The 9,942-nt window shown below is 46.4% G+C and overlaps 1 protein-coding gene across 1 annotated transcript in view; it reads right to left on the reverse strand.

The window, feature by feature from the left end:
* Window positions 1-9,689, reverse strand: part of LOC103774244 (neurotrypsin-like) — a 14,967-nt gene extending 5,278 nt beyond the window's left edge. Inside the window, exons 1-9 of the mRNA XM_008941635.1 lie at window positions 9,618-9,689; window positions 7,476-7,521; window positions 5,834-6,070; window positions 4,896-5,019; window positions 4,028-4,203; window positions 3,371-3,518; window positions 2,375-2,553; window positions 1,817-1,958; window positions 531-733 (exon numbers count right to left, since the gene is read on the reverse strand). Of these exons, the coding sequence (XP_008939883.1) occupies window positions 531-733; window positions 1,817-1,958; window positions 2,375-2,553; window positions 3,371-3,518; window positions 4,028-4,203; window positions 4,896-5,019; window positions 5,834-6,070; window positions 7,476-7,521; window positions 9,618-9,689 (1,327 nt within the window). The remainder of the gene's footprint in view (window positions 1-530; window positions 734-1,816; window positions 1,959-2,374; window positions 2,554-3,370; window positions 3,519-4,027; window positions 4,204-4,895; window positions 5,020-5,833; window positions 6,071-7,475; window positions 7,522-9,617) is intronic.
* Window positions 9,690-9,942: the final 253 nt, after the last annotated feature.

Below are 9,942 nucleotides of genomic sequence, written 5' to 3' on the forward strand. Positions count from 1 at the left end.
GGGAAAGGGGAAAGTATCAGGCCTCATATAAATGAGGAAATTATGCTAACTTGAAAAACATTCACAATTTTAATAGGTGTCATCCACACAAGAGAGTGCAAATTTCCACACAACAGCACCTCGCATCTGAAGTCCTCTTGTCTTAGCAAGGTGTGACACTAATGTAACTACATCAGTTTCCTAAAGGGTCTTGTTAAAGTGGTTCCACTTTCCCACAGACACGGGGCTGAGGCACCTCATCAGTGAGCAACAGCACCCAAAGTCAGCCAGCCACCAGGGTTGTTTTAGAGACTGCCAACATAATTCTCTCCAGTGTCTGTTTCTTCGCAGGTCTGGCTGTAGGTCTGGTGGAGCCACAGCTCTGGTGCTGCCCCAAGACAGCCAGGGCTCCTCCCTACAAGTCCTTCTCAAAAAGCAGCCCCTTCACTGAAACAGCACAGAGAAAACTTCCACATCTGCCCAAGCTTCTAAAGGAGCAGAGCAGCAGGAGACACTTCCCCACACCTAGGGCAGGAGGCAAGGTGAGTTACCCAGGCTGGCGTCCATCAGCGTGTTGCTCTCCGGGGAGCAGCGGATTCCCACGTCCTCGGTGTGTGAGCAGTCATGCTGCCCCCAGCTGCTGTGGAGACAGTCCAGGAGGGACAGCTCAGTCCCCACACAAGCCACATCATCCAGCCAAATAAAGCCTTGGCCGGCAGCATAGTCCCCTTCAGAGGCCAGGGTAGCAGGACCACTGTAGGAAGGAAACAGAACACAACGTCAGATTCATTAAACCTTATTAATCCTGCAGAGGGACCTAAGCTCAAACCCAAAGGGAAACTCCCCTGCAGAGTTCAGCTGTGATACTAATGACCTAAACCACTCAGTGACACACAGGATGGCAACCAAGCAGCCTGCACCAGCTTCATTCTTCAGGGAGGCCCACTCAAACCAGTCCATTTTCTAGTGTCCAGTGAACGCCACAGCCATAGCAGCACAGAGATGCCAGCTGTACCACAGAAGCTGCTTTGCCTTTGGCAAAGCCCCTGGCTGTGTGCCAGGTACATCAATCTCGGGAGGGACTAGCAGAGGAGGTATCAAAAATATCAACCTTTAAGTAATTCTAGTTTTTATAGGAAGCAGCTACCCAGAATTGAAATACAGAAAGCTGCAAGCTTTTAGACACTACAATGGATGACAAACATAGCATGCAGCTGAATAAAAAGGCAAGAATTTTAGGGGGTTTTTTTCAGTCTACAAAGATAAATTTTTACAAGGATGCCCTAATCATATTGAAAAATTCACACACAAAAAAAAAACCAAACCTTTACTGGCTCCAAGGCTAGAGTATCCTGATTTTAAATCTTCCCCAAACTCATACCTGGAGGAACTACAGCTCAGGAATGAGCTAAAAGAAAAGAATTTTTAAAATCCCTTATATTACTCTTTTTTTTTTTGCCCTGGTGGTCTTTGTTCACCTGCTGTAGCAGGTGATAGGTTTAGCTGACAGAGCAGGGGCGGGTGGCAGCGCTGAACTGACACACCTGCAAATTTAAGGAGTGTTAAGGAAACTTTCTGACTTTGGTCAGGGGTTCATAAAGACAGTATCAAGACTGTTACCTGCTTTCAGAACAGGCCGAGGCAAGAGATAATAAAGATACATTCTTTTCCCCTTGGAAACCTATTAACCCTTCCTGAATAACATTGTATCATGGTACTATCCTTTCTAACAAAGACAGTGCTGAAGAATAAAGGTCAGGCCTATCCCAATGAAAGGTGATGGAATCTAGTCCTTGAAATTAGGAAGCACAGACACTACACACACTCTCGGTCCTACCTGAAGCCCAGCTGCCTGCAGACCACCTGGGCACTGAGGTCTGTCCAGCCATCATCACACACTGTGCCCCAGTCTCCGTTGTAATAAACTTCCACCCTGCCTTCACTGGGGCTGCGGCCACCAGCCAGCCTGACTGTGCCCTCTGCAAGGGGTGGGAGAAGGAAAGGTCAGCACTCAGCAGGGGAGAAAAGAAACAGTCTGTGCCCCACTGCTCAAGTCTCTGCATGGCCCATAAGTGAAAGAAACCAAGGACACAGAGATCTGTGGGTACTCAAAACCCACAAGTTCATTGCTCCCAAACATGCCCATATCTCAGGGGAGGATTCATCTCAGGCGTTCTGTGCCGCCTGTGGAAAGCCGTGGGAACAGCACTAAGCCTGGCTCCAACCCATTCCCACCTGCTGCTTGCTCTCTGCCTGCACATCTGGCAGTCCTGGTGGGAGCCATACGCAGAAGCCCTGCAGGCTCCTGGAGCAGAGGGGTTATCTGCTGAGCAAGCCATGTGATGTGGGAGGAAGATCAGCCACGTCTGACTGGCACAGAGCTACAGATCAGTACCTGTGAAAGGGTCACAGGAGACACCAGCATCTTCAATGTGGTCACAGTTTTGCTGTCCCCAGTCACTCTTCTTGCACTGGTCAAGTGAGAGTTCATTGCCTGAGCACTCCACTTCATCCAGCAGGATTGGGCCAGATCCTTGCCCGTAATGGGCCCACGACAAGGCTTTTGGGTTACCGCTGCAAACATTACAGACATGTATGCTCAGTAAGGAAGGTGACAGTCTTGTGCCCTCAGATTCTGCTTTGCCCATGGATTCTGCTAGGCTAGGTCAGCGTCCTCCCATAGGTAATATGTATCTCTGACACAGAGGTGTTACCAAATGTTAACCAAAATTTGTTATTGGAAAGTTTTGTAAGGAGACCTTCCAACACATAATAAAAACGTGCCTGCAACATGAATAGTTTAGACACCTGGGGAATTCTGAGGACAATGAAGTTTCAATCTCAGAAGCAGGAAAACTCCCAGAGTTTGAGGGAATCTCAAACCTGAATCATCTATTTTAAACAATTCTGTACCAATGTGATTTTCAGGAATGGTCAGTGTACAACAGCTCCCATGTTAAACACTGAATGGCACAAAGGAGAATGAGGTGCTCTCTCTTGCTTTCCCACCTGAAGAGGATATGGGCAATCAGTGAAACTGGAGGTGTTTAAAGTTAATCAAGTAAGCAACTGTACTTCACATATGGAAATCACCATGACAAGTTATCACTGAGGCCAGGAAGATTTGCATTAAGACGTGTGTAAAAATAATGAACAGGGATACACAAAACCAAACTTTTGATAGGGATGCACCAACTCTGTTTTTTTTCAGAGCATAAACTCATAAAACTGACAGGAAGTAAGTACAAAATCCCTTTGTAGGATGATCAGTCCAGAATTATCTTTCCCAAGTTTTCTGTACACCTCCTACAGAAAGGGAAGGGACACGCTCTCACATTCTTTGCTCTGCCTACTTCTACTACCTCTCTGTGATGTACAGCGGGGAAATTACCTGAGTCCCAGCTGCCTACAGACAACTTCAGCATCTCGGTCATCCCACTGGTCATCACAGATAGTGCCCCACTTGCCGTCATGGTAGACCTCCACTCGCCCTTCAAAGCTCTCCTTTCCCCCAGCTAAGCGCAGCGGGGCACCTACACCTGTGCTTCAAGAAGGGGAAAGAGAGCACAACAGAACAGGACAGAGACAAAGCACATCCAGCAGTTCAGGGTGCAGAACCACTCCCTAGCCACAGGAGCTTTTGGGAGCTCTTGTCCCACCCTACCACGTCCTCCCCTCTAGACCCTCCAGCAGCATCCGTGATCACAGCCCACAGTACAGGGTACTGCCAGTCCAGGGATGGCTCTAACTGGCTGCTACAGCGATGAGGACTTTGCTGCTTGTGGACAAAAAAATGGTTTGATTAAAAAGGGACGTGGTCATAAGCAACAGCTACCTTTCAGTGATTGTCAAAGTATGCCCTTCTGAGAATTTGAAATTGGGAAAGGATGGATAATTTTCCACTAGAAGGAAAATATCGACCTGTATAGCAGGTGAAAGAAGAATATGCTCCAATGATTTGCTCCTCACAGCTTCATGACCTGAGATTTTACATCTTAACACAACACTGATCCAAGAAGCAGGGAGTGAACCTTCGCTGGAGATTTACCTTCTGGTGGGACACAGGTTGCCACGGCACTCCCCTGGTCACAAGCTCCTGACACAGCTTCTCGATAGCCACATTGCAGCAGGGCTTCCTCATCCCCGCGGCAGTTTGCCGACTGCAGGTGCAGGGGAAGAGGCCACAGTCCAGGCTGACTCTTCCTCCCAGCTGTGCCGATCTCACTGGTACAGAGAACCCAACAGAGTAAAGGAATGCTGTAGCACTGCTTAGCTTAAATGCTCCCCTCAGTTCTTGTGACTCTCCACTCTAGTTGTGCCACTTCACATCCCAGGGAGCCCAGCTGATTGGGAGTGTATAAAGAGGTGCCCGTTTACAGTTTGCTGGGAAAGCACCAGGAAGTACAAAGCAATTCCCACCACCTAACCCATATTCTGTTCCTGCCTACTGCAGAGGAGTCGGTCTGATCAGTAACAGCATGCTCATTTGAGAGTGATGGACAAACCCATGAACAGATTGAAATGTCCAAGTATCTTCTTCCTTCTCTGTGGACTTATCTCCTTGCTATTTGGAAATTTAAAGGTCCAAATCCAAGATTCCCAAAGAAGGTTCACACTCTCAATATTCTGTTAGATCACTGCAGTAACTCCAGCCGGTAATACTAAAAAGGGGACATGATCTCACAGCTCACTCATCATAGTCTGCAGCAGAAACTACTGGTTGAACAAAATCATGCAAATGCTGATTGGGGTGGGCCATAGTCACAAAAATAAAACTATGAAAGGACCCTGGTAAGTGCAAAATCGACCCACAGATCAAAGTCCCCTCCCCAGCCAACACACTATGCCAAAGGGACCCTAAGCACAGAGGCTGGTCTTTCAAAGAATAGCTCTTGCAACCAGGCTGAGATTCCCACCTGAGACCTAGTTGCCTGCAGACAACACTGGCATCCCAGTCAGTCCAGTGGTCAGCACAGATGGTGCCCCAGAGTCCATTGAAGTACAGCTCCACGCTACCATCTTCAGCTAACCGCACAGCGCCTTCCAAGAAGGAAAGAAACAAAACAAAACAAAACAAAACGAAAACCAAAATTTGTATCCTTCACTTCAGTGAAGACCTCTTTGAAACTGTTTCTACTGGCAAGGGAAAAGACTTTGTGATTTCATTTACTAAACATTTATTACTTCATCCATTCTGCAAAATGGGGGAAAAGCAAGGAAAGGCAGAAAACAGGAAGACATGCAAAATATTTTCAAGACTGTTTTGACGGACTCAGTGCGTTGAGAGAGCTCAGCTCCCTTGCATGCCTCAAAGTAAGCAGCAGTTCTTGTGTAAGCACTGCAAGGAATTTTAAGGGAAGCCTATGACCTACCTTACCACAGAAGATTTACAAACCTAGCCCCGGAAGATTTTTCCTTGTTATATCTGAAATGCTACACTCACATGAGGAGAGCTCTGATATGGACACTTAAGGAGCAGAGGTGGGTTGTATTCCACATAACTGAATGTATTTTCCAAGTAGCATAAGTTAGCAGTAAAAAAACCAAAGCAAAACAAAAAAAAAAAAAAAAGAAGAAAAAAAATCTCCTTGTATGACAATAAAAACACCTATACAAGGCATTAGGGCTACAGCAGCTTAAAACCACCCCCTACTATATACAGAAGTTCCTCTCCCACACAGGCTAGCCTCTAGTTCTAACTATTTTGGCAATTTGGGACTGTTATTATACTGTGCTTCTGTCACAGCATGTCCCACCTGCTGCTTGCAGGTCTGTGGAGCACACGTTTCTGGCCTGAGGCCCTCGCCCCCCCAGGCCAGTAGAGGTGCAGCCAGAGACAGGCAGCAGCCCTCACCTTGGTTACAGTCGCAGTTAGCCCAGCCGATGGCCCCCGAGGCAAGCCTGTAGAAGCACCAGGGTGTAGTTCCCCCGTCTGGGTTCCTGCAGTGGTTGTGGTCCCCCAGGCCACGGTCTGGGTACTGCTGGACGTAATCGGGGAACTCTGCCCAGTTGAGGCACTGTGCCCCGGCCTCAGTGACAGCCAGGGAGCCATTGTAGTACCCCAGAGGTCCAACGCCACACACGCTGGATGCTGGGCACAGGAAGAAAGCTGTTAGCATGGCCTCAGGCACCACACACCAAGGCTCAGACAATGTGGGAGACACCAGCTCAAAGAATTCTGAAGCACCTGCCCTGTTTGCAGTCTTCGTTGCTACTTGCTTGATTTCAGTCGTATCACTCTACGAGGCAGCTGCTCAAAGAATGCTTAAAACATGCACCATCTAAAAACCAAATCGATCTACATGCCATGAACTGCCCAGCCAGACCTTGAAATGTGCTAACTCTGGGCACAAACATGGAGAACTTGAATGAGTTCCAATCACCCTTTATTTCAATAAATGTATTCACTGACTCCGGAGCATCACTTGAGCCTGGCACCAACTCCTCCACTTCCTTCCCCACCTGCTTTGCAACTGAATAAGATACTCTTAAATTTGATCCTAGGCTCTTTTAGATGATTAATTGCCTGTCTGAACTGATTGAAACTGAGAAGGGTTTAAAATGAGCTATATTTTATTCCTTAAATCAGGAAGGTGGGAAATGACATTGTATGTCATTGTAGGTGTGTTCCCTATGCAGGTTACTGTATGACCTGCTGTATCTGAAATTGACCATTGGATAGGAGTGGAAAGGGAACCTAGTTTGAGGGGAAGTGCAGGCAGTAATGTTCCATTTCAATGCCCATGGGAAATATCTCATGCAAAGAAATCCCAATTTAATACAGTCTTTAACAAAAGAAGAAAACTCCCCATTCATGATCCTGAAATAAGAACGAGGGAAACCAAAACCAGATTCTGTATGAGAGTGGACTTTTTAGAGTCTGTAACGCAGGAAGAGTGGAATAAGAAAGACATGACAGTTATAGCTCTATTCACTGAATAAAATAAAGAAACCAACACTTTCAGAAAACCCTTCTGCCATGAAGACATGCCAGACAAACAACAAGGGTACAAAGTAACTTTGCCTCATGCCATTTGCCTTCTAGCAACTGCCCCAGCCAGAGGGGGTAAGTGACAGCTGCAGATTAACTGCAAAGTACAAAACTGAGAAGCAGTTACAGGTAGGTGTCTGCAGAACACCTCATGTGCTTTGTATCAGCTGGGACACTCAGAGGGGTGTCTGAGAATTCAGTAGTTACTAGAGTGGAGCAAAGGTGAGCATACAAAAAAAGAAAATGAGGCAGAGAAAGAGATTAAAGGAAAAAAACGTGGGAGGGGTACAGAACTGCAAGAGTATTAGACATGAACAAAAGAAAAATGGTCTGGCCATTTTAGGGAAGGAGGTAAACAGACACTGAGGCAAGAGAAAAGATTGAAGAAGTGATGGGAAGGGAGGAAGAACGCCAGGTAGCAGTGGTTCGTAGTACCTATGCTGTCAGATCACCACTGCAGAGAAGAACCTGCCCAATGACTGAGTTAACAAGTTCTTGTTCTTACCTGTGCTCTGCAAATGGTTTTGGTTGGGCTGGGATCCCAGGAAGGCCTGGGAAAAGAAACAGAGCAAAAGGAGAGAGATGATTATCCGATGAAATAAACATGGGCATGTCCTAAAAGCAGCTCAGCCTTTTTCTGCTTTAGGCAAACACAGCCTAGTAACCAGCCTCCTCCCCACTCTCCTCATTCCTCTTCTTCAAATCCAATCACAGCTCTGCCCACTAACAGCAAAATGAGTAATTACTGGCCTGCAGAGGTTTACTCTGGATCTAAGCACCACATTACAGGGCTCTGCTTGTTCCTGTCCAATAGAATTGGAAACCAGAGTGAGATACCTATGGAAAAAAAAAATCTAGAAGAAAATCATTGCTATGAGTAGGAAAAATGATGAATAACCACTCATTTCTCTCCGTTTATGGGACAAGCCATCTATGGCCACAGCAGCAGGCAGATCTGTCTACGTGATGGGACGATGCCCCCAGGAATCCCTGATAAAATGGTAATAAACATCTGTGTGCAAAGTGGGTGACACCTAAAGAAGTAAATCCAACCAAGCTTTCTGAGGATTTTAATACAAGAGAATATGATACGTTCTATGGTATTATTATCTAAATGGGGTTAAATAGCTAAGAATAAAACCATGAAACAAAGCCCTCAGAGTTCCAGCAGCATCTTCTCCACCCCAAAGCTGCATTTCCTCTTTACAGGCAGTGTTTTTGGTGGTTATAACTTGACTGCTGGCTGAGATAAAGATCTCCACTCAACACTATTACATGGTGTGAAAGCAGGTGCAAGATCTTCATAGACACAGAGTGAAAAGAAGAAACTGTACATGCTTCTGCTAGCTCTTTGTGCTTTAATTCATTTCTAAGTATTTTTTAATGAACATTTCTAATACTTCTCTGTGAACAAGGCATTGCAATTCACAGTGCAGAGAAGTGTATATAAGGAATACTAGCCATTTGAAAATGGTTCTGGCTTTCTTCAAAATGCAGGAATTTTGCTTCCCTCAGCTCCAACTCTCTTTGGAAAAGAGGAAGAGTAAAATTTGGAATTAAATGAAATCCACCTCTGAAATAAGCAAAGATAGTTCCCACAGATATGTGACAGGAATGACACCTACTCATGGCAGATGTAATTTTCAAATCAGGCTTATGAATATGGTCCAGAAGGTGTTGACAACCACAGCCAAGCTCCAGCATCACCCTCCAGAAGTCAGAATGTGACATTGCATATTGAAGATGAATTACTGACATGGTTCAGAAACAGCAGATCAGATCTCAGCTGTGTATGCACAAGGGGATGCCCAGATAAACCAGCATTTAACTGAAAACCCCTTTTCATCCAAAAAAAATCCATCTATCTGCATGTATCAGGTTGTTGCAAACCCACATAATGGTCTGTGAACCAACAATGCTGAAGGACTCCTCTGAGGATCTCAAGCTCTTTACAAAGAGAGGAAAGTGAGCTAAGCTACACTTTTGTGGCCACAGTCCAGGTCCCCAGACTCCTGGCTCTTAGTGTGCACCTGCACACACATGTAAGCCTGCAGGCAGTAGAGGGATGGGTCAGACTAATGACAGGCCCTATATGAAAAGCCTGAACCAGCTCTTCTTGGAGACAGACCATAAGTGAAAGAACTGCAGTCCAAATAATATGCTGCCCTTCTAATGAAAGATGAGTTGCTGCAAGTTTCCAAAGCAGCTTCCAAAATCCCCCAGTGCTGACCATCACCACCACCAAATTTTAGTGCAAACAGTCTGTGCTGCAGTCACTGCCCCAGGTCCATGTGGTCATAAATCATCAGTCCCCAAGAGCAATATGGGTAATCAGTCAGTCAGCAAAGAACAGAAACAAAGCATCTCTCCTGCCAGGGTCACTGCAGCGCCGGAGAAGCATTGGAAACTTGAGCCAAAGCATCTGCAAGCCCTTGTGCATCCTGCTTTCCTGCTTTCTGTCCTTTTCTGAATTTCACATGCACAACAAAATAAACCTCTCCCAAAGCTCCCAGCCATTCCCAGAGACCACAGCTGCCTAGATGCTTTGGAAAACATATTCAAGTAACAACGAGATCCACTTAGAGTGGGGATATGAAAAGAGCCATACGACTTCTTACAGGCAGATAGAAGAATAACCATTTCTTACCTCCACACATCTGAGACAAGACAAGAGACTCGAGAGCTCTAGCAGGAGCCCAAGTACTTTGGGGATCTCCATCCCTCCTGTACAAAGTGGGCAGAAGGTTCTTCAAGCATCACATTGTCGCTCAGCTGCCGGGCTCAGCTGCTGCCTCCTCACCGGGCTCTGCCGCCGGGTTTCCGCGGGCGCAGGGCACTGGCCGCCCCGCGCTGGAGGGAGCAGGATGCCTCTTCCATTTCTAGGCAGGGAAAGGGTTAGAAGAGAAGGGACCAAAGTACCAGCAGTGTCCTAGAAATTCACTTTCTCCTTCCTCTCCTCATGTCTTCTCCTT

Source organism: Merops nubicus, unplaced genomic scaffold, assembly GCF_000691845.1.
Source record: "Merops nubicus isolate BGI_N331 unplaced genomic scaffold, ASM69184v1 scaffold4466, whole genome shotgun sequence".
Lineage (NCBI taxonomy): Eukaryota > Metazoa > Chordata > Aves > Coraciiformes > Meropidae > Merops > Merops nubicus.